Here is a 24,726-nt window from a genome sequence, read left to right as displayed (position 1 = left end):
CAATTAGCCTAATCCTTGACACATCCATGTCAATATTGTGTGACCAGTTTGCGCATACGATTTATGTTGTCAATATTTCCAATATTTGGTTTCAAAGAGATTATTGTTTGATAACACAACCGCTGGTCGAAGCATAGGCTATTGGATAGAACAATAACATATGCAGTTTCCCACGCTATAGGCCTACTGTGGTGTTCCAGACAACACAAACAGGGGGACTTGCAACGTGTCAGGTCAGAAGGCCATATAAAAAAAGAAAAGAAAATGGCTCCTGCTCAGAGACTACCTTGATAGAATTCTGTTACCAGTAGTAAAAGATGGCTACTAATTCTTTGGAAGAGTTAAAGTCTGATTTCTTAAATTGTCAGATATGTATGGAGGAATGTGTGAAACCAAAACAACTGGAATGTCTTCACTTCTTTTGTGAGCATTGTCTTTCAAAATGGAAACTCAACAAACTTATTGAGTGTCCCACGTGTAGGGAGGTGACCGTCCTGTCGAAAGGTTCCACATCAAGCCTCAAATCTATGTTTTTCGTGTCAAGCATGATTGACGCCTTTAAAAGCAAGATGGAAAAACTTACAGTTAGTGGCAAAAGTGAGTCTGGAAGTTGTAAAGAGAAATATACTAATACACGATGCCATTTACATGGTGAGCGTATGAATTTTTACTGCAAGAAATGTTGTAAGCCGGTGTGCAGGGACTGTATAGTTCTTGATCATCCCAAACCGAACCACTGGTGCGTGAATCTTTCTGAAGCAGCTTCGCGTGCTAGACAAGATATTGAGCAAGGCATCGCAAAGATTGATGAAATGCAGACACAGCTTAGTGTAGCAGAAAGCAAATTGATGTTACGAGAAGGTGAGGTAAACGCATCAGTAGCTGAGGCAGAGAGTGAATTGGAGAAGATTTACGATGCTTCATTAAAAGCTCTGAAGACCAAGCGCGACAACATTTCATCTCAGATTCAAGAACTGTCGACTAAAAAACATCTTTCTGAAACACATTCAGCAATTGATTCTAGTCAGAAGACTTTGTCAAAATTAGCAGCATTTTTCAGTAACTTGCAAGTAAATGGCCAGGAGTTTGACTTAGCGTACAGTCGTGCAGATGTTCTGCAGACAATTAATGAAATATCAGCAGTGAACGTTCCAAAACTACAGAAACCCAGCAAAATTCAATTTCAACCAAATATGGTTTGCCTAGCAAGACAAGAAGATGTCTTGGCAACTTTGGGGGTAGTTGCAGACCACAGAATTGGTATGTACTTGTCTGCCTCCAATTATATTGTAATGAAATATAGCTAAATAAAGTGTTTTTATTACCACTATAGAATTGTTTGATATTTATTTTATCATATTCATTTTGTTAAATTTTATTTTATGTAGTTAGGCACATGTGCCCAAGATTTCCAATAGTAAATAATCACTTTCCTATCAGATAATCAGGTAATCACTCTGATACAGAGGCTATTTTGTGAAACAGTTCATCGGGGTAACCCCTACTCGTCTCGAATGATGATCTGGGTTCCAAGTACACACAGACAAACTGTGTACAGTGGACCTATGGTTTATAGTCCTTACCAGAGAAGACTTGTTCCGCCACCAGAGCTAGGAGGCATGAGTCGAAACCTAACCCTCGAACCCATGACGAAATTGTTGGCACTTTAGGTAGGTAAACGGTGCCCCTGCCTTAACCACTCGGTCATTTGAGTTGCTCATTCTGTCATGTTAATTTAAGAAATGGTTTTCCATTATTAATTTCAGACTTAAAAGTAGATTTTCTTCCATCCAAGATGACACCAATGCCTTCAGACCAACTGAATTTCCTGGTTCAGGTTGTCCGTGAAGCCTATAAGAATACCAGAGAAAAAACATACACAATACCTTTTGACTATATGGAAATCATGGATACACGTATTCGCTACATAAACAAGAGGATGTGCGAGACTTACGGAGGATTCTGGGTTTGTGTCATGGGTGGGAACTATGGCCTCTGTCTATCTGAATTTACTTACGGTCAAGCAGTTATCGTAAATGACTGCGAGAAGATTTTCGTTTACAAACAGTCGATTGATTCTAATATAAATCTGTCTAGTTATGAAGCTAAGGTTGTAGAGAGTGACGGAGATGATGTTATTGACGCAAGAGTTTGCCGAATTGTCAATCGCGTAATCATAACGTGTAAATTTCGTGATAAGCTATGCACTGAAGTGTCGAAAAGATTGCAACAGTCTCTTCCAGGAGGAGAATGGCACGTTGTATGTGGACCCAATTTTGCAGTGGATGAATTCTTTGAAAATGATAATGTATATTACTTGATGCTGAAAATAGCAGATGAAAAACTTGTCATATTTAAATTGCCAGAAAATGATGACAACTGGAATTGTTAATGGTACAATAACTGCATATTACAATAATACATCTGTATTGTTTATAATCAATTATACTTCACTTTATTTATGTATCATAAAGAAATGAAAATTGTAACTTACATTATCTTGTTGCCAGGCCAACAAGAAGTGTGATGCTTCTCTGTCCAGACAAGGTCTGAGCGCAATGCAAAAAATACTGTTTATATTATATTATGTAAAAACAGCTACTGCACAGTAGTAAATACATGTTTCTATTTGACTGATAAAAAATTCAGCCTTTTACAGTAAATCGAAATTCAAATTTCATATAATGTTTATGAATTACGTATTTATGTTCGTATCTAGTGGTATAGCATTTAGACGACGACCAGAGGAGCACAAATTGCACACATCAACATTATTCAGTGTGTTGTATATTTCTTATAGAATATGTAACAAATAAAAAGAAAACATGCAGTAATGGTAAGAAAACCTGCAGTAATTGCTTTAAGTATACATTTTGTTTATTTCAATTAATAAACTATTCAGAAGTTCTTAATTATTTGCTTAATAAAACCTATTTGTTTAACGTTCACATAGAAGTTTTAAGCAATTTTATGCATAATTAAATTGCATGATACAAGACGAGACATTATTCTGGATGATGTGGAGATGATGGAATAACAAAATTTGAAAATGACAAACGCAACAAATTGATGCATTTGAAATTCCGAAAATTGACTTGACGTAAACGCGATATAAGCCATCACAGAATGTAAAAACTGATTTACTCATTGTTGTACAAAATTACCGACGTGTGGATGTGTTGACGATAGTTGTCTGTAACTGAAATCTATTAGTGTTTCGTGACATAAACAGTTTTTCCATGTTATAAGTTACTTTAATAGTAATAATAAAAAAATTTCCAAAATAATTACAACAATCATTAGTAAATACATTCAAGCAAATATAGGTAAGCAATCAACTAAAAGGATGTTTGGAAAAAATGGCAAGTGCGAGCGTCCGTTTCCCAAAATGATGACGCGCCCTCATATTGAAGAATGTCGAAAAATTGTGACATTATTTCCATATTGTTTAATAAACAAAAATCTATAAATAATAAGATATAATAGTTGATTTTATTTCGCCTAAAATATTTGGTTAATACAGCACTCAATTCTGTGTACTGTATTTCCACATCAGGCAATACCTGTCGAAGCAAATTCTGTAATACAGCGTCACATATGTACCACATGTGACACTGTGTGTTACATGTGTTACAGAATCTGCCGAAGATAAATTACAGATTGGTTAAATACACATGATATAGATGCAACTTAAAAGCTTCTAACAATATAATATTAATTTGAGCAAGGCACTGTACTTACCAGCTGAGAAAAAAACTTTTTTTTTACAAATATGTGCCTACAGAATAACCGCAATTGAAATAGAAACATCAATCTATACCTAATACTGAATATATATATTTATATATATTACCGCAATATTAAAAGAAATATAAATTAAATTAATAAAATGCTTTCAAAATTGATAATTATTTATTTCTTATTTTTTTCATTGTTCTAATTTTTTTTGTGTGTATTTTATCTCCACCATGGTTTTAAATTTATTGAAATTTTCCAATTACTATTACACATAATTCCACCATTAATTTCAAATAGTGTGTATTGTGGGTTATAATGTATATTGTGGGTTATAATGTATATTTTAATCACCAAAACCACTAAATAAATAAATTCAAAAACGTTTTTGGAAAACTATCTAACCCAAACCATGATTCAATTTTTTTTATATGTAAAAGAAAACAATTCTCAATTTCATCGAATTCTAAGGACTCATTCTTCTAGACTATTCAACCAAAAAAATCCATTGAGAAATCCCCTTTTCCACTTCCTTTCTTACTAGAGCTACACAATTTACCGAGTAAAATTTGGTCAGGAAGAATGACGGACATAGTTCAACAAAGATGGAAAGCCAAATGCGAACAGGATAGGTCAGTTTAACTTTCTAGGTAATGGAGCAAATGGGATGACCTCAATAGTTACTTTGACCATTATTTTCGGCACCGCAATTAATGCAATTTGTAAATTACCAGAAAAGTTGATCAGATTGAACAAATGTGAATGATGCTTTAAACCCACAATGCATTTTGTTTAAGAAAATGGTGAAATTATGACCAATAATAATTGTTTCTATTAGTCACATGATATTAGCTAGGGCCCGTTCGTTTCAAACTGTCGAAATATTCTTGTTGAGATTGTGCTAGGATTGACGCCACAATAGCATCTTCCGTATCCCATTCTAAATAACCTGTAAAAAATAATGTAAGAAAAATCAATAAAACTGTATACGGCTGAGATACTACAAATATTATGTTAAAGCTTAGTGGGAACCAAGTTTTAGTATTATTATTGATGTCAAGAATACTAAAATATTAATCTTAAGTACTATGTTACAATTCAAAAATGTCATGCTCTGATGAACACAGAATCAAGTTTAGTTTCAGTGATTTAGAGTATATATAAAAGGAAGACTTACTATAGGCTCCAGCAGCTATACCTTGCATTTGATTGGCAGATGTACGTGTACCCTGACTTGTACTAGGAGCCGTTAGCCTAGCACAGGCTAGAGGAGACAGTGCTGTCTCACTACTGCTGCTGGCACAATCTATTACAAAATTAATATTTTAATAAAGTGAAAAAGTTTCAATATGCATACATATGTATGAAAAATTCAGAATGATAACTTGAAAATTGTAGGCGCTATCGTGCTAACAAACAAAGCAAGTACTATGCTTGTCAACATTCTATTTTGCCAAGTGATAAACCGTAGGGTTACCTTGTATTGCAACAGCACCACTTGTGCTAGCCAGGGGGCTCCTAGGTGGTGTACCACTATGTTTTGTCTGTTCATGGTAACTAGTAGAGCAGCTTGGATCTGAAGACGTCCCAGATCTATGCCTTGGAGACAGTCCACCTCTGTGGTGACCCTCTTCCAGCTTCTCCCTTCTATGGGGAGGATCAACAGGTGCTGAACTGCAGGTGGCACTGGCAGTGCTGGACTAGAGAGAAAAAAAGAAAACAGAACATATTCATTTGTTTGCTTGCTGTTAAGATTGTCAGGAAGTGTTTCGTCTTTCTGGCAGTGAAAAATGAATAATTTATTGGAGGTTCGAAAAATGGAGAAAGATCGTAATCACTCCGTTCTTATAAACACTCTGAAGTAGTAGTATATGGATGTTCTAAATTAATCAATGACTTAACAAAGAACTTATTAAAGACATTCTTTAATGCAGCATGTTTAATATAATACCTAATTTATATTTTATTTATAACAATTTCCATTTGTTCTGTTCACATTCATGGCTACTCACACGAGTGCAATGCCAATAGTGGAGTTTGTGTAGTTGTGCAAATTGTTGATGCATTATTAGTGACTACAGCTATTGAGTTTAACAGCGCATGCTTATATGGTTTCGAACATGTACAGAATGACTTTTCAACTCAACAGATAGATAGTTGAGTAGCAATAGGTATTTAAAGAAAGGTCACTATTAATTACGATATTGGTAAATAATTAACATACTGTGTTCTTTGTGGCTCTTTTCTCATTGTCCTTGAGCCATTGCAGATAACTTTCTCTCGCAACTTGTTCTTCGATGGCTTCTGATGTTGCCTCCCAATCTGTGGCTGCCACCTTATCCTCCAACATTGTCTGCTCAATGGCAGTGGTTTCAGACATCTTCATGGCATCCTTCATCTGGTTGCGATCAGCCAACTATATAAATATTAATTATTATTGCAATACTATCTTAGACTATTATGTATATTGTAGGCCTTCACTTATCAAACACAATTAAATTTAGTAAATAAATAGTAAGAAATTATCTGAAAAATGTTCTACTGCAGTTACTACACTTTCTGTACTGCAATAATATGATTCTAGCTTATGTTACAATTTAAAGTAAAGAGGGAGTACAGTAACTGCAATAAACAGTATTGCTACACAAAAAAAAGCTTGATAAATAATTTTATTTCAGGTAAAGTGTACTGTAAACAACATAGTTACTGCAGAGAATAATTTGACATGGTTGAATTTTTACCAGTTGACCTTATATTCACTACTATAAAGAGAGTCTATGGTCTAGTTGTTAAGACCCAACTGTCTGGCGACAAGAAATAATTAATATTATGCTATATTTATGTATAGTGAAAAACCAAATATTTTACTAACTCACCCCTGGTTTGAATGATGGTAAACCAAGCCCTACTCCTATGGTAGCTTTGTACGGATCAACCATAGAGTTATAATGTATATTACGGTGGTAACTAACTCGTATTGGTGCATTGCCTGTCACGTTGATACCATGAAAAGTATTAATTGGTTCTGTTGAATAAAAATATAAAATAACCTTTAGTTTTAAAAGCTCTTGTTCTTGTGTCATAAAAAAAAAGTACAATAAACATTTCTTTAATGGATATTTCATGAAAATTTAACTTACCTAGACTGTATACAAACACCTCTATATTTCATGACAATGTAACTTACCTAGACTTTACACAAACACCTCTATATTTCATGACAATGTAACTTACCTAGACTGTACACAAACACCTCTATATTTCATGACAATGTAACTTACCTAGACTGTACACAAACACCTCTATATTTCTATTGTACATTTCCGACATAGCTTGCATTTCAACGTGGTTTCCATGGCAATCGTTTAGTCGTTTCCTATTGATGTAAGTTGTAAAATCTTCAGTGACAAACTGCGAGAAATAATCTGCATTTTTCATCTGCAAGAGAAAAGAAAACAAGATAAATGGTGATGAGAAAGGAAATGTGAGAAATGTATAAATAGGCTTTTTTTTAACCGAGAGAGAAAACAGAACGATCAATTTGCATAAAATTACCATTATATTGTTTCAACTTCATTTACCTCTTAAATGCAATGATGTACATGAATACATTTTGTTACAATAAACACCATTTTAGATCAAATTAGAGGCCCGAAGAAAAAGGTAGTTTTTCCCATTTCTTTCCAAAATTAAACTTTTCTTAAACATTTGTTATAATTGTCCTGACATTTAATGTAAGATGTGAAAAAATCCTATTTTAGTGTGATTTTCCATTTTGTATTTGTTGTATATGGAATATTTATTCAGAAATAAAGTGATCAATTCAAAATAAATTAAAAAGTTAAAATTGCACTCTTTTTTCTTAAATATAAAAAAACAAATTTTTAGTAATGTAATATTATATTATACTATAGTAATCCCATAGCCAAGTATAATCCTACACCCTAATATAGGCTAAATTTAGACAGAAGACTTTAATAAAATGATATAATCCAACCCCTTAATGTTCCCCATATTTCATACCCCTGGCTCACTGGGACTATACTGTCTTACAGTATAGTGGATATAACATCAAGTTGCCCATACAGTAGAATTATTTAAAAAAGAAAATTAAATCTATATCAAATTCATAATTCTTAAATGTAAAAATACATATAAAAACTGTGAATCAATTACATCAATCAATAACATCCACAACAAATTAAATAAACTATAGATAATAAATTTATAGTTACTAACAACAAACTCTGAATATCGCCAGTACAGTATAATACAGCATTGTATTACAAAACGTAATATTTAGATAGCATGTGATTAAAGAAGCATATTCTTCATGGCTAGTCTAAGCACCGTTATAAGAGACTTTGTGCAAACATATTGTAAATTAAGTATATAATGGAACGTACCATATAATCCATACAATGCTGTCTGACTATTGAGTGCCACTCCTGATCACCGTAAACCTGATCAGCTGTAAAGAAATTATAATATCATTATTGCTAAATGCTAATGAAAAAGAATAATAATAATATAAAGTATCGTGGACACCCTTGGAATGCCATAGTGTGTGTTTTTTTTAATGTGTTTTTAATGGTTAAAAGAAAGAATCTTTTTTAAATTAGTTAATTCTACAAAAAGTTAATTTAGAGAAATTGGTAAAATTAACTATTAAGCACATTTGTGTAGACAGTAGGCTCATGCAAACATAACATTTATATTAATTAAAATTATTTTTTTAGACAACAGTTATTTCACATCGTAATCCCACAATAACATACTGTTTAGATCGATAACAAAAAATGGAATCTCACACAAAATACTATGGTTGTACAGTATGAATTATACCATGATAACAAATTAATTTACACACCTACAACCCTGAAGAGACAACCACCGTCTGGGACCATCTTCTTAATTATCAGTCCTCGTCTCTGCTTCACTAACTTTTCGTACCGGGCTTCCAACTAAGTTTAGAACAATAAAAACAATTAAATAACTGTTGGTAATTAGCTGGCACTATGCCATAAATTAGAGATACTTGGTTTTTCTTAACTTTTATCTGGACATATATTACCTGTATGGTAAATCCTAGTAAGTAGTTTATAGTGAGACAATGTAATGAAACTACTTTATTAGACTCAACGTAAACTAACAAAATTAGGCATTTGTCCACTTTTTCGTTAAAAACTACTAATACCCTTCCTTCCACTACACTATTTGCACTTAATACGTGACTTATTGCCACTTTGAAATTATCTTTTATGTTGGTCACTCATATCTAGGCCTACCGTGATGACTAATAATAATGGACGAGCTTAACCTCTACTTCTAGTAACTACAGTACTTCAGCTTCTTAAATGCAAAACAGTACAATTACTCTATTAGCTTATATAATATATAGGCCTAATATGTAATACGGAATAGTCCTATCTTATACAGTATCATTTTCATAATTTCGTATTTCAAAGGCCCAAATTAAATTGTTTTTTTCAATGTTTGCGTAATTTATACCTCTTCAAACTCTTGGTCTGAACAAGATGAGAGATCATATTCATCTTCACTATTTCTTTCTTCATAACCTAAACTTGATTCAGCTTCTCTTTGTTGTTGTTCATTTTCACTTTCCAATCTGCTGCTTGTATGGGCAGCACTTGTCCTTGCCCCTCCCACATGTTCTCGATGAGGGGAGGATCTATGACGTGCCCTTTTTGCACTTTGTGGCCGATTTGTCCGTTCATAGCTTTCATAATTTTCTCTAAATGCTAATCTACTTTCATTTAATGAGTGCCGTTCTTCTCTAGAACTCCCGGAAAGCCATCTAGGAGGCGAATTCCTACATTTCGGTCGAGCTCCTGTACTTGACCTATGTTCTCCACTCGGATTATGGAGTTGCGAGTGGGAGTGATGGCCTTCTCCTTGTTTCGAGTCTTTTTTATCTTTCGAAGAATTTTTCTTCGGTAAAATCGTCATGGTTGGTCAACTATGTTACAAACTACAATACCATATACATTTAGGTGATTAAAACTGCTCAGAAAATGCCAAATTAGTGGCACAAACTTACACCAATGTAAGCAAACTCCGAAGACCGATCAAAACATTAGTGTAAAATGGCGCATGAAGCATTGTGGGACTTTAAATTAAAAATAAAAATAGAGTGTGTGTACTGTGTGAGGGTGTGTTTTGCTTGCTGCCCTCTATAGAATGTAACCAGAGGCAACAACACGCTTTTATCTCAAAATGTAAACAAGGAACCACCGACCGAGTGTGATAGACATGTTTAAAAGGCTAAATTCATGTTTCTTTTGACAGCTAAATGTTGTGACTGTATGCGTTAATGGGTTATTTATAATTGTAGATAGGATTTGTAATTAACAAACAATATTTTTAATCTATTGTTACCGTACTGAATATATGGTATGTAGGATTCAAGGTGGCAAGTCTCTCTTCTAGTAGTAGGCCTACTAGAGGCTAGCCTGGCCCTAACTAGCTAGAGATCTCACCCGCCGCACATAACACTACACAGCATATTATTATTAAGCATATAATATGGTCTTAATCATTGAGTCGTTTCGCCCTGTTTATTAACAGTGTGATAGTCCACAATCTAATCTAAATCAGGGTTATATATTATGATTTTAATAAATAATCTTGGTTATTTTTACAGTAATTAATATTGAATGCCATATTCATTTGTTAATATGTTACATGTATGTTTGATGATCACCTCATATATTTTTATTTTCTGGACAGATAAGAGGGAGAAAAATCAAAATGCATGCTAACTGAAGTACAGTACAAGACTTTGGTAAAAGCAGAAGAATGGAGCTGTCAGACTTTTGTCTTAAAAGGTTGTTCAACCCTGACAATTCAGAGTACCTCCCAATTGAGGAACAGCTGCAGTTTTACAAACAGAGAGATCTAAGCAAGACAAAGAATTATGGAACTGTGTTACGGATATGGGGTCAACCAAGGTCAAGACGGAGGGTGATCATCGCACCCCCTATGAACGAAGTGTCGGGGAGAGAAATGATGGGTAGACAGTCTGCAAAGTATCTGAAACCTCTAGTAAGGGAACCAAAGAACATGCAACTAGTAGACAGAGCTTTGAGTGAGATAGAGAAGGCAGAAAAACATCAAAACGAACTCAAAGAGCGCACTGAAATATTTCACAAGTGGTTGGGTGATAGAAAGCAATTGAGAGAGTCGCTAGACCAAATGGGCCTGGATGAAAAATGGCTGATGACGAAGGAGAAGACACCATTAGAACAAAGGGTCTACAATCAGATGAGAGATGCTAGGCTTGCTACAATGAACACTATAAAGGTATAAAATGTTTGAGTTTGGATGATATTACATTTATTAGAAACCATCTTTTGCAACACCGCTATTAACACACTTCCCCGTAAATGAATGAAGGGAAATATAAGACTTAACACTATGGGGACACCCTATTAAGAACAGTTTGTTAATGGTGTCAAATGTGTCCATTTAATAAATATTGCAAAAAAACACTTTGTTACAAAGAGATTGATTATTACAGGTTAAATTGCAATGAAAATTGTCAATTAACCAGCCACAGTTACCATCTACAGAATAACTGCTAAAAGAAATAATTAACATAATAAAACTGTGGATTATACTACTACTTCCTAAAATCATCATTTAAGTACTTTAAAATAATCATTCTTTCTTTTTTCAAACAGCAAACACCGGTGTGTTTTTACACTAAACAGGATGAGGTATTGAGAACAAAGTAGTTATAGACTTTACCGGAAACAACAATAGATATTAGCAATTCATATTAGATTCTGCACAAATACCAATCATAATTGTCTAGCTATTTAAATATTGTTGGGTTGCATGCATGTACATGTTTAATATAGCTGGAGGGATGTAGCATAACTTGTTAATATTATAATATATTTCTTAATCATGTTAGGTTATCTCTTTTCATTACATATAACCTATTGATTTCCAAATTGTATAATACAGGGCATCGTCGTATATTAACAGAAAATTCAAGTCCCAGTTTTTTTCAATTTCCACATTCTTATTGCAGTAGTATAGTTATTTTAGCATTTCAATTATTGTATTACTGAGCAGTTCTCACTTTCTGTTCAAGATATATTTGTGCTTTGGTTACGGTGATAAAGAAAGGTGCTAATCAAATCCAGCATGCACGCCTCATCCACCCTGGTAAATGTCTCAGCTCTGATAGCATCCTTCTCATTATGCCAAATTAGAGCTATTACCATTAGTCTCCTGTAGTGCATGGTTTAGAATTTATAACTATCAGTATTACATTGGTTGCATAACAACTTTCTATAATATCAATAGGCAAATTACTGAAAAAATGACAGCTGATTGCGTGTATTAATGGAGATAAAAATAATATAGGCAAAAAGCTAAACCAAAACAGCCTTTTGATATTACACAGAACCTGGTGTGCAAAATGGTATAACTTATAAAATATGGTATAATATTGAAAATTAACATTATTGGGTTTCATAGTGTTCACTAATATAAAACAAATGGTTATGTTACATTCACTGTTATAATAATAATAATATTTATTCTTTATTATTATTTATTATTTTATTGTATAAAGTACATTTTACAATTCATCTTGCCAGGAGCAAGTAATAGGCATGAGCCCAAACAGAAAACTGCTCTTACTCCATCACTATGACTATCACTACTATATTAGGATTTCATTAAATAATAATAAACACTAATAATATGTATTTTTACTTTAGAAAACTGTTGAAGAGTCATCTAGTTCCGAGGAAGAAATTTTTCCAAAGATAAAGCGCCCTCTACCAGAAGCAATGGAGATTTTGTCGAAATATCTTTCACGAAAGCGACAGCGTGTCATTGACCTTTTCAGTCGAGCAGACAAGGATAAAAACTGGACAATTAGTAACGATGAATTTAGAAAATGCTTAAAAGAGGTTAGGACGAAAAATGTATTAATTTCATTGATTGGTTTTCAAATGTATTACTATTAAATGACTGAGGATAGTTTCAGGTGGTCTGGGTACTAAAATTAGCCGGGGGGGATTATACTCAAGCATCGGATCATACTTTGTCATATACAGTAAAGCTCTGTGTACACTATCAAACTAGTTTGATGAAAAAAGTGTGATGTGCCCAAATATGGTAGTGATATGACATCATAATGTCCATATATGGGCACATCACATAAGTTTGATAGTGCAGACAGAGCTTAATATTCATTTGTCTGGTCATTTGTTTAAAATTATTTATTTACATTAGGCTAAAATTGAGATGGCTCCTCAACTGTTAAAAGACCTCATTGAAAGCCTTGACAAAGACAACAGTGGTGAGATTGACTACAAGGAACTTGCAGGTGGAATGAAAGAACACCAGAAAGGAATGAGATATCATAAAACAAAACAAGCTCTTTCGACATCTCCTGCCCTTACGTTGGTTCCACCTACTGATCGCATCCCCTCTGCTGTTTCTGGATCCTCACCCAGTAGTTGTGGATCCCTTCATCTGGATGTTCCTCCTACAGAGATCACAGAACAGATTACACTTGCTCCAGACACTTTGATTGAAAAGCGCAAACGTGAAAAACATTTTAAGGTTAGCTAATTGTTATTGAATATGGAGTATATCTACACATCTATATATACACCACAAGCCAGCTTTTAATTGGACATTAATTATTGTACGGTCAAGACTGTAATTATTTGACATTGTGGCCCTACATGCTCTCCAAAATTGATTCTGCTTGCCAACAGCGGAACTATTTTTCTTCAGCGGGAGGGTACAACTACAAACCATTTAAAAAATGTTTGTATCCCGTTTCTGTTATTTTATTCTAAATTTCTTTTAAATAGAAATCAAGAAAGAGTTCAAGTAGATCTGACAAGGTAAAGACCAACATTCTCGCAATTGACCAGCACTCTCGAAAGTCAACTTTGGAAGGCGAAACGGGGGAGAGTATTGATCGCTTCAGAGAAGACCGGCTGAAGGAGTATCACCAAGTTCTTAAACTCTGTAAGAAACATGATGTGAACCTTACGCCAAAACTGTTACAACAAGGTCAGTTTTTAAAAAGGTTTTTCAAAATTATTGCTTCAAGAAACAAACCCCTAAAATAAACTTAGTTCCATTTCCAAAAAATGTACTAAAGTAATTTTATATTTTAAAACATCAGCGTTACTTTATCCTGGAGACCAACCGCACAAAAGCATCAAACTCAAGTCTTCTCCTGGTCAGCTGTTGTCCAGTAACTTCTCTAATCCACCAGAAACTGTCAAACACTCCACCAAAACGACCGACCCGGACAAGATACATGTTAGCAGTACCGGCGAGATGTTGATAGAGGCACGACATGCATACCCGCTTCGGGAAGAGGTCATGAGAGAAGGTCGATTGATGACGCTGTCAAGTGGGAAAGCATATGTGTCAAGAAAGGTCGACTGCTGGATGACCTTTGAGGAATACACTGAACTAACTAGGTAATTATATCAAATACACCCCAGTTGGAAGGTATTTCAAATGCTTGCCTAACATTGCCATTCTGAAAACTAACATACTGTAGTCAAAGTTTTGTCAGATGTACCTCTGGAACCTGAAAGTTATAGCAGAGGTACACCGGAGTTAAATCAAATCTAGGAACGACACTGAAATCAGATCACACAAGAATTTGTATCAATTGCGACTCAGATCAGCTTAAGTTTGTTTTATGCATGCTTAAGTTTATTGTGTGTGAACACTACTAGACAAAATTAAAAATCCATCTTTTAGTCTTTTAATCTGTTTTAAAATCCTAATATATTTTTGTTTTCAAATCTTCACAGGCATCTTTCTAAGAGATACATAAGCATGACCCAAAGCGACGACCCCAGCGTCTTCTGGCCTGGACACATGCTGGACAAGTTACAGCTCTACTTGCCACGACACAAGGACACCCAGAGTATATTCTCGTCAACACACCAGTCAAAACGGAGCAACCTAGGGTACAACAACGACCTCAACTCGTGGCCTATTGACAGCAATGGGTACGTCAAAATGGGCGCTATTGATCAGTTGAAATCATACTCACTGGAAGGAAGATGACGATGATAAACTCATCAAGAAATATTTTAGGACTTTCCGAATCGGTATGACACCAAATCATAACATTATGATGAAATCTTGATGACATCACTAACTAATTTAATTGAAATGGTTATTAAAAAGTCTAGTACTGATGGTACTTTTCTTATAGCACATATTTATCATCACAAAAAAACTATAACCTAAAAAGTTTGTTTCAATTAATAAGATCAGTATAATACCAAGTATGATATTTTGCTCAACAATTTTCTTCCATTTAAAAAAAAAATAGTACAGTATATCCGAAATTAAAGTTTATGCATGATGGGGTGCTTAAAGCTGTAAGAGATTTGTAACTGTAAAATGTAATGTTTATTTCTTACAAAGGAAGTGTAATTGGAAAAATATATATTTATAATAAATATAGTTTTAAAATTTTATAATGGCTTCCAGAAAATGAAAATTATGTAAATAAAATATATTTAAAGATAAATTTGTAGTACGTACTTTTCTCTTTATAATGTACATCTTGGATATGAAAATTAGAAAATAATTGCGTCTTGAATACATCAGTTGCCGCAGTTGTTGGTCGTTGAAATTCCTTGAAGATGTTTGATTCCTGGTCCTCACACGCTCTGCAACATACAACTTTATTGTTAAGTACTGTAACACCTTATTAAGTGGACACCTTCGGGACACAACAAGGCATCCCCTTAATAGGGGTGTCTCCTGGATAGGTGTTGGCTATAGTGGTGTTATAATATATTTCCCCTTGTTTGTTTCATGAAAAAGTTCCCCTTAAAGGCCAATTTACACAGAGGAGAGAAAGATAGAAACAAATTCTGTGTGGGACAAGCATGCGGTTTTCTGCTTACCGTTTCCGCTTGTCTGTGTAAATTGGCCTTAATGGGTATCCTAAAGGAGATGGTGTAGTAACTTCACGTCTGACCTGGGTAAAACGAATAAAAATTCTAATTCTTTGTCTATGTTACGAATCACATTTTTATTTTTATGTTTAAATTAAAACTAGCTGCAATAACAAATCTATTGTTCAATAAAAAAAAAACCATAAAGATACCATCAAACTACTATTCAACAACTATATGTATAGATGGTAGATCTGCTAAAAAATTGTTGATGTTAACATAAGTGCTCAAAAGTCAACATATGTGCTCAAAAGTTGTCATTCGCACTTTTGTGCAACTAGTTCCTTTCAGTTGACTCGAGTTCTGTGTCTACATTAGCCCAACTTAAGAATAAATTCTAGCATATATACGCTCCACACTCTGCAACGCACGTGTAGTAACGCGTGGAACAGTAGTAGTTTAATATATCTATGTAAAACGCACATCAACATTTACTGACATCAGTATCTGGTAGAATTAAATGACGATAAAAATAATGACCCCTGTGCCTCTTCAAGCATATTATTGTTTGCTTAAATTTTCTAATACTAAACATTTTTTTTCCCCAGGAATATCACAGTTTAAAAAAATCAAATCTAGAGGGATTTTGTCTGATCTGTAAATATTACTAAACTATCATTTATCTCTCCCCAATGATGCATCGCCGGATTTATCTTTACTGCGTCGTTTCTTTTTGCCGGTTGATTTACTATCAGCTGGTTCCGGACTTTTTGCCGTTTCTTTCTCTTGTGGTTTCGCATTTTCCTTATCTTTAACATCTGCTTTTTCGGTCTCTGTTTCATCATTTGCGTATGCTTCGGCGAACGGTTTTTCCGCTTCCATCACCTTTTTCTTATCCCATTTTCCTCCCTTTATCTGACAAACACAAAAATGCTTTGAATTTAGGAAAAGATTAAAACATATGAACCTGGGCCTTTTTCAGTCTACACAACAACAAACAACAAAATGTGATGTGCCCATTATATGGATATGGTGACCTCATATCACTTCCCTATTTGGGCACATCACACTTTTTTTGTCAAACTAGTGATAACGTAGACAGAGCTTACCAGTTACAAAACAAAATGTAAAATTTATCTGAAATAATTTTTATATGAAAAACAACTTTGAATCAAAATCTGAAGAAAAATATTAAATCAGAAACACAAATAACTTTAATTTCCACAGCTTCTTCTAAAAATAGAACAGAATTCAAATTGTAAAGTGTTAACGTTAATAAATTGTTTAGTTTAAACAATAATAAAACTACAACAATTGTGTTTATTTTTAGTAATCAACAACAACTGAAAAAACCAAAGACAACAATTATAGCGATAAAAAGGAACAAAAATAAAAGTAGTGCATTACTGATTTTAGCAGTTGAATCTCCCGCTCGTCTGGGCTAGTTATTTTAGCTTTAAACTGAGAAAAGAATGTTTAATAAAAATGGAAGATTTCTGTAATAAAACCCATCAATCATAGAATACAGTAATGTTCTTCTCAGAGACCAGATTTTTTTTAAGGTTTAAACTTTTAAAATATTTTTTTTTTAAAGTTTGAAGACATTATTCTTACACTTACTCAATTACCTGCATAAACTTGCGATTAGTAAAATTTCACATGCTTGAAATTAATTGACTTACATTATAAAATGTTTAATACGCATGTGAAAGATTTCTGTTGCCAAATTATAGCCCGGTGTTCAATTTATTACTCACACATAGAAAAGACAACCTCGAACTAGTGTGTACAAATATTTCTGTATATTTTGTCTACATGCTTGAGCCACTCAAGGTGCCATTATTAATGTAAATATAACATATTTTTCTATTGAATTTTGTATGTTTCATGATACTACTACTTACCTCTTCAAGAAAATAAGTTAAATCTCTACGCATGGCATAAGCATCTTCACCATCGGCATAATACTTTGGTTCTATTTCACTGATTCTAAAAAAAAACAAGCAAAAAGAATATTTATTTATCTATCTTAAGCAGTGTCTACACTATCAAACTTTATGTGACAAAAAATACTTGGACATGATGTCATATCCCTACCATATTTGGGAGTATCACTACCATATTTGGGAGTATCACTACCATATTTGGGAGTATCACTACCATATCTCGAACATCACACTTTTTTTGTCAAACTAGTTTGATAGTGGATGTCTTGAATGATAAACTGAGTTTTAACTATGTACACTGGACCTATGGTTTATAGTCCTTATCCGAGAAGACTTGTTCCACCACCAGAACTATGAGCGAGTCGGCCTCGACCCCATGCCAATATAAATGGACAAAATATTGTGTACAGGTTAAAATTTGAATCATATTTTGTAATTTTAAATTGACCTATGGTAAAACAGTTCAGTAACACTTACTCAAATTTCAGGGTAACCTTATAGAGATGCAAAGCTGCTCGATTACTATAAGAAAAAAATGTGTTTGAAGTCAATACAATGTTATGAAAAACACAATAGTCTATTAGTGGTACCTTGGCCTATAATTTGTACAGTATCATAGACAAATTCTATGGTACACTGCCACATATGTATCACATATGCCTGTATAAATTGTGCATATGATACTAGACAATGTATTCAGTTCTTAAAAAACTAAATAAATATACCATTATGATTCAAACTACTGTAGTTTCTATAAAAAGTGATTATTAGGGTTTATCCTGGGCCGCGATTAACAACAGGGTCAGAAATTGATAAGAAAACCGGGGTAGTCTATACTCTTCCTGAAAGGTGTACTGGGTTCTTTAAAGTGTAACACTTTAAAATTGAATTTAAATATCAAAATAATACCAGTACCTTTTTCTAACATGCAGTGAAACATATTTTGCTTTAAAATTCTCGACCATTGCCCTTGATGCTTGGTCCATCAACTTTTGGGCAAGCCCTAGCCGGCGATGAGACCTTTTAACAGCCTATAGAAATAAATGAAAACTTAAAAAATGTTAGTATTAATGGGCAAGCCCTAGCCGGCGATGAGACCTGCGCAAACCAAGGCCACAGATATTAATAAAAACACATTGATTTATTTTATACCATTGGATAATTTTTACTCTAGAATAACTCACCAGTGATGTAATATGGCCATGTGGAACGTCATCTGGGTCTTCCTCCCTGAAAGGTTACAACAAATAAGTGGATTTTATCATTTATATAGCAGTATATATATTAAATCTTATTTTAGTATTAATTGTCCCATATTATCAAAATCATGTGTATCAATTTCAAGGTTGCCAAACAAAATTAAGCTCCAGTACACATTTTCCTTTTTCATAATTTACCGCAATAGTGGCGTCTTCCATTCCGTAACAAAGTACAAATGTAGCTTCAATTCTACTAGTCAGTTATAAGTCGGTCATACTTTAAATATTTTTTTTCCACATACAATAATTGCAGTCAACATAAATTAACAAGAAAAACTAAAGATAATACTAGAGTCAAGTTCAGTCAAATACTGTATCATGCCAAATTTAACCGTAAAGATAAGTGGCAAACAACAGTAGTGCAACATTTGATTTAATTATACAGTATAATGACCGATTATAATCCCATGCTCGCGAAAGTATAATCCCATCTCCTAATTTATGTCAAATTTGACACAAGACTTTTGGAAAACTCTATTATAATCCCCTCCTCTAATTTTGTAACATTTTATAACTAGGCCCCCTGGGATTATATTTGGTCATATCCATAAAGATACTTTACATTTTAGCTAGCACATATCCAACAACTGTTTGGTTTTCATCCTCTGCTACATATGAAAGTTGAGGCCAAGAAAGACCATGGTAAAAATAGTATTTCATTTGGTAGTTCTCAGGTAGACAAAGTAAGTTGCAGTGCTGCATATTCATGAGGTCCTCGGGCTAAACAGAAACAACAAAAACATGTTGTAATATTAATTAATTAGGCCTAAATAAATATTAAAATTAAATAATAAATTTAGAAATATTATATAATTATATAGGCCTAGCCTATATAGGGCTATATAATTTTAAATATAAATAAATTATAGTAATACTAAGTTAGGGCCTATATTACAAATTTTATAATAAATAATTTATTAAAATGCAAACATCTTGGCAATTATTAAGAATTAAATTTAATTTGTTCAAAACGAAAATAGCTAGGCCTAGCCACAATTTTCCGTTTCTGTAAAGGTAAATTCCCACCCACAAAAGGAGTCACTATCCCGCGAACGTTGATTGTAACCTACCACCAGCAGAGGGGCCTGGCCTAGAAATATAATATCTATCAAACAATAGCCATCACGTTGAAAACAAAACATTTTCCCGTATCATGATCATATGGGTCTTACCCTAGCTACCCGAATATTCATTTTGTATGAATTAAAGTACTAAATAAAGAAGACAATATTTATTCTCTCAAAAAGATGACAAACACGCCGCCACCACACGTTCTGTAGTGAATGCATGGAAGGCCGCTAGTGCCTTTATTATTACATAAACATTTCATTACGCCAAAAGGTGATGTTACTTTTCGAACATGACAGCCTGTGTCTGATATTATAATACTAACCTCACACTATACTTAATATAATGTATTGATGTTAATTCCTAATTCAGTCTCTTCCAAATAAGAATCGTTTTAAGGAGTGACTTTAAGCCCACCAATAAATGAAATGAAATGACAACATTTTTAGCAAAAAATAATTAATAATAAATTGAAGACTATAGATCATCGTTGAATACCACGCCGTTTCTCCGTTTGCGGCACATTGATAAATTAAATTAAAACAATAGTTATTACCATAACTTAATTAGTTTGACCTTAGAACTGTTTGTGCATCGAAACAATGAAACATGGAGTATCCTTAATAATATGTAGAACATTATGTTACACGAATTATTAAAGTCATCGGAAAAGTTGACAAAAGTAACGCGCGCATAACATTCACGCTTCATTGGTTCAGCACGTTTCAATGTCAGGAAAACAATTGAAAATCGATAATTGATGAGGAGTAGAATGGAAAGGATGAATTGTGATGGGAATAGATGGATTGGGATAGTAGTATCATGGTAATATTTATAGCAGGGAGTCCCTGGTATTATTCATCATAGTTATATAGCAAGTAAATGGAATAAGAAACGATTGGAAGAGAATGAGATAAGAGGATGAAAAATAGATAGAAGGGTTGAAAGTGGTGGACGGATGGAATGGGACGGACGGTGGATGGAATAAGGACGGATGGAATGGACATTTGGAATGGGATGGGATGGACAATTGGAATAAAATGGGCGGATTGAGTGAGATGGAGGCTAGGAGATATAGATTTGTGGAATGAAAAATTAACAGTAGATGCATAAATACTTAATAGATTCATGCAATTTGTATTACTTCGTGCGGAGCTCCGCAGATAAGGTAGCCTACTCACATAATAATCAATTCGAGATTGTTAGAAAAAAGCATGGAAAACATGATTAGAGTAATGTGCTGTTTCCCAAGGCCAAAAGAAACATCATTATGTCATAGTGGATCGATACAGATTATGAACGACGTTTGCTTTAATCAGGCCTACGAATATAGCATCGCGTGGACGTGACTTGTGTATATTTTGAATTATAGCGATTCTCAAGGCCGTACAAAACGAAGCGGTAAAATCAATTTGCTCATTCAGCCTATTTCAAATTCTGGTGACAAAAGTACTTTTGTTATCTGTTACGCGGTGAAGCGCATTTGATCTAGTAGCGTGTCGTCCTTTTCCTTTGTTAACTCTACGGAGAAAATAGCGATGATGGTTACTCTTCAACAAATTCTTCCAGGGTTACTCGAACAAAATGATGTTAGATATTAATTGTTACCATAAATAGGGCTATTTGTCAAAGCAATACAATAATTCGGTCAAAAAACAGGGAATTCCGTGACGCCTCGCGACGAAACCGAGCTCAGCTTATTACAGATATTTCTCTACATAATAGGCCTACTAAAAATGCATAGGCCTACAGGCTACACGCAGGGAGGTAAAAAAATATACTAAATATATATCTATTTTTATACCTCCTTGCTACAATTATAACAATGAACGCTCATTAGAGAACTATATTTAGCTATATCTAATTAATCTTAATACACAGTAATTTACAAAAAGAGCACATACAATTAACAAGAATAACTGGACATTTTATAATTAGGAGATGACTTCCATTCACACGTTCCGATGACGTAATCCTCTCAAATTTACAAATCAAAGTGCATCAGGTGATTTATTTCACGTGTAATCTGAATGCATGTTAATTGCCTTTTGTTTGATTTATTAAATAACAATGTGTATTATTGTATGACATAATGCGGAGGTGTTGGGAGAGGGTGATTGGCAGCGCATAATGGAGGTTGATGACGATGGCGTGAAGGGGATAAGAGGATGTGTCCGGGATGTTAATTAGACCTACTGTTCCAGTTCAACCATAATAAGGCTTCAGATTAATCAATAAGTAAAATAAGTAAAATAATACACGTCAACATTTGATTAAATCCGAGAGATGCTGTGATGATGAATTTGGTATAGGCCTATATCAAATATCCTAAAAGTGCAGGCCTACGTACATCTCTATTGAACGCAATGAACTAGAAATCTAAAGCGAATATTAATATTTAATTGGAGGGTTCGTGTTACGCGGTCACATGAAAATATTACGTAAGATTAAGACAACGCAAAGTGTAAGATAGGTGAGTGGGTTGTTGCCAAGTCACGTGAATTATGGTGGAGTCCAGCCAAGATCTCGAGCAATGACGTCATTGACGTTAATAGTCGCTTGTGACGTTTTCGAATTTCGATGTTGCGTTTTGAAAAATTGTATAATGTTACCGATCATCTTCAACATTGATGATGTTGTTGATGATGATGATGATGATTATGACGATAATGATAATGATCATGTTCTTCAAGATCATCATCATCATAACTGTGAAGTAATTATCAGGAGGGAACTACATTGTTCTAATTATGATAAGGGGCTAAGGGCTTGCCAAACATGTGATGTTATTACGTCATCGATAAATACCCCATGATTGCAAAGCATGATTTTTAACATTCTTTTCATAACTTTGCCTCTACTTTCAGAATATTGTTGTCTATTGGCCCGGATAGCCCATTCTTCTATCCATGAAATGGCATACATCCTGGATGATCCGTCATAATTTGATTTGATTTATTCAATATCATTCCAATTACAACAGAATACATAAAAATACAAAAAGAAACAAAAAGCCAGGATTGTCAAAAGCGAACCCAATCACTGTTTAAAGACTTTCCTTTAACAGAAATAAAATAATAATATATAAAATAATATAAATAATATATAAAATAATAATAATAATGCATATACAACCACTATTGGTTTTTATAAGTAGTTGAAGTAAGTTGTACCATCAATTTGTTAATGCACGTTTTTTTACCATGTTTAAAGAAATAATGTAACTCTTCAGTTTAGCCCAGTGTGTTAAATTCAGGGGCCCTTCTTTTGACAATGTAGGCCTACCTTTTCAGTGTGATAAGTTGGCATAATAATTATTTAATCTTACATAGTATAAAAATCATAATCTATCTTTTAGAAGTAAAGTTAAAAGGAGACATTGTCGGTTCTGGCGATAAGAAGGTCTAGGCTACCACGACTGGAAACACAACAGACGACATTGTTCACTTCTTTGTGTATCTTTCTGTTCATTGTGGGAAAATCATTTTAAGTTATAGCTTGTCTGATTTAAACACAAACAAACAATATGCATGTTTAAAAAAATGACGTACATGAATATTAAATCGCGTCCTTCCACCGGTTAATGCACCCTATTAAACATTATTATAACATTTAGCGAAATGGGCTTCAATTCAGAGCAATATGACGTCACGTCGTATAAAATACTCAGAAATCTTTAAAATCCTGTCTAACCGATTTAATCACAAAACAAATGTTTATATAATAAATATTTGTTGTATACAATTTTAACTAGTTACGCATTTATTAAAATGTTTTACGTACGCATAGATACAGTATGAATACAGTAGGCCTCCCTACGCATGGAGGTAACCCATGGTGTACACATTTTACAAACACTATAATGATGATTTCTATATAGATTATAGCCTACACATTAGACACTTTGATTTCTATATAGAGTATAGGCCTATGGTATAGATAGACTACCTCCACTTTTGGCATCATATTATAATCATAATATAATCATTGGTTCTTTAATGTTCTTAAAAACTTTAAACAATCATTTGTCTAGCCTGCGGTTAGTTAGGCACTAGAAAACTTCAAGTAATCCTGGTACACTCGCGCGGGAATTGATAGACTTAGCCTTCCGTAATATCGTTTGTTGTCTGATTCCTTCAGACACAAAAACAAAACACAAGTATAACATTAAAAACACGGTCACCCTGGTCAAATTAATGTAAAAAATAAAGCCAAAGAATTTTATCTACAAAATATATTAACTCCTAACTGACTGTTGGTCACAAATTAACCTATGCAATATATACCCACACACACAATAAGTTTCAAGTTTCTTTTATCACTATCAAACTTTATGTGACAAAAATATGTGAAGTGCCCATCATGGACACTGTGATGTCGAATCATATCTACTTTGATTTATGCATATCACTTATCACTACCATATTTGGGCACATCACACTTTTTTGTCACATAAAGTTTGATAGTATAGACAGAGTTTTACATTAACTCGAACAATTTACGCAAGCGTGCTTCAGTTTTGAGCGCGCGTTTCAGTTTTATGCGAAGAGGGCGTTCTGTTACGACCGATATCATTATTTAACCATTTTGTTCGTATGTCATTCAACCCTGTTCCATTGCCAATATTACATTAATAATTGCTTGATATTTAAGGTCAAATCCATATTTGTTGTTGACTAATACGAACTCTCGAGAGCCGTGTTCCGCAGCTATGAGAAAACATTTTATTTTTTTTTTTATCAATCAACATGAAAAAAAATCAATAAGGAAATTGTAGTCGAG

The 24,726-nt window shown here is 33.7% G+C and overlaps 4 protein-coding genes across 8 annotated transcripts in view; 2 read left to right on the top strand and 2 right to left on the bottom strand.

Annotated features, from left to right (window-relative positions):
- Positions 1 to 317: 317 nt before the first annotated feature.
- LOC140059330 (E3 ubiquitin-protein ligase TRIM56-like) lies at positions 318 to 1,206 on the top strand. The gene is made up of 2 exons (XM_072105208.1): positions 318 to 1,066; positions 1,164 to 1,206. The coding sequence occupies exons 1-2, from the start codon at positions 318 to 320 to the stop codon at positions 1,204 to 1,206; spliced, it is 792 nt and encodes a 263-aa protein (XP_071961309.1).
- Positions 1,207 to 3,431: 2,225 nt separating this feature from the next.
- LOC140058546 (OTU domain-containing protein 5-A-like) lies at positions 3,432 to 9,820 on the bottom strand. The gene is made up of 9 exons (XM_072104208.1): positions 9,247 to 9,820; positions 8,606 to 8,699; positions 8,142 to 8,206; positions 7,017 to 7,173; positions 6,612 to 6,760; positions 5,960 to 6,151; positions 5,213 to 5,435; positions 4,913 to 5,041; positions 3,432 to 4,684 (listed from the first exon to the last, which is right to left on the bottom strand). The coding sequence occupies exons 1-9, from the start codon at positions 9,703 to 9,705 to the stop codon at positions 4,584 to 4,586; spliced, it is 1,569 nt and encodes a 522-aa protein (XP_071960309.1). The 5' UTR covers positions 9,706 to 9,820; the 3' UTR covers positions 3,432 to 4,583.
- A 165-nt stretch (positions 9,821 to 9,985) lies between these two features.
- On the top strand, positions 9,986 to 15,274 carry LOC140058545 (EF-hand calcium-binding domain-containing protein 12-like). 2 transcript variants are annotated; one of them, XM_072104205.1, is made up of 8 exons: positions 9,986 to 10,059; positions 10,486 to 11,058; positions 11,439 to 11,474; positions 12,492 to 12,686; positions 13,012 to 13,344; positions 13,602 to 13,806; positions 13,922 to 14,225; positions 14,568 to 15,274. In XM_072104205.1, exons 2-8 carry the CDS (start codon positions 10,555 to 10,557, stop codon positions 14,824 to 14,826), a joined length of 1,836 nt encoding a protein of 611 aa, XP_071960306.1. In that variant the 5' UTR covers positions 9,986 to 10,059; positions 10,486 to 10,554; the 3' UTR covers positions 14,827 to 15,274. The 2 variants fall into 2 exon arrangements, with proteins under 2 accessions (XP_071960306.1, XP_071960308.1); XM_072104207.1 differs by lacking the exon at positions 11,439 to 11,474.
- Positions 15,275 to 15,774: 500 nt separating this feature from the next.
- LOC140059576 (N-alpha-acetyltransferase daf-31-like) overlaps positions 15,775 to 24,726 on the bottom strand; it is a 163,672-nt gene continuing 154,720 nt past the window's right edge. For 2 of the 4 annotated variants that reach the window (XM_072105535.1, XM_072105534.1), the window contains 7 exons: positions 19,439 to 19,596; positions 18,802 to 18,847; positions 18,533 to 18,648; positions 18,095 to 18,139; positions 17,576 to 17,660; positions 17,079 to 17,132; positions 15,775 to 16,586 (listed from right to left, as the gene is read on the bottom strand). In XM_072105535.1, the coding sequence (XP_071961636.1) occupies positions 16,347 to 16,586; positions 17,079 to 17,132; positions 17,576 to 17,660; positions 18,095 to 18,139; positions 18,533 to 18,648; positions 18,802 to 18,847; positions 19,439 to 19,584 (732 nt within the window). In that variant the 5' untranslated portion in view covers positions 19,585 to 19,596 and the 3' untranslated portion in view covers positions 15,775 to 16,346. Of the gene's footprint in view, positions 16,587 to 17,078; positions 17,133 to 17,575; positions 17,661 to 18,094; positions 18,140 to 18,532; positions 18,649 to 18,801; positions 18,848 to 19,438; positions 19,597 to 20,048; positions 20,148 to 24,726 lie in introns of those variants that run through there. The other 2 variants (XM_072105533.1, XM_072105536.1) reach the window with 2 other exon arrangements.

This window comes from Antedon mediterranea, chromosome 9 (assembly GCF_964355755.1).
Source record: "Antedon mediterranea chromosome 9, ecAntMedi1.1, whole genome shotgun sequence".
Lineage (NCBI taxonomy): Eukaryota > Metazoa > Echinodermata > Crinoidea > Comatulida > Antedonidae > Antedon > Antedon mediterranea.
This window is presented reverse-complemented; position numbering and strand designations above follow the sequence as displayed.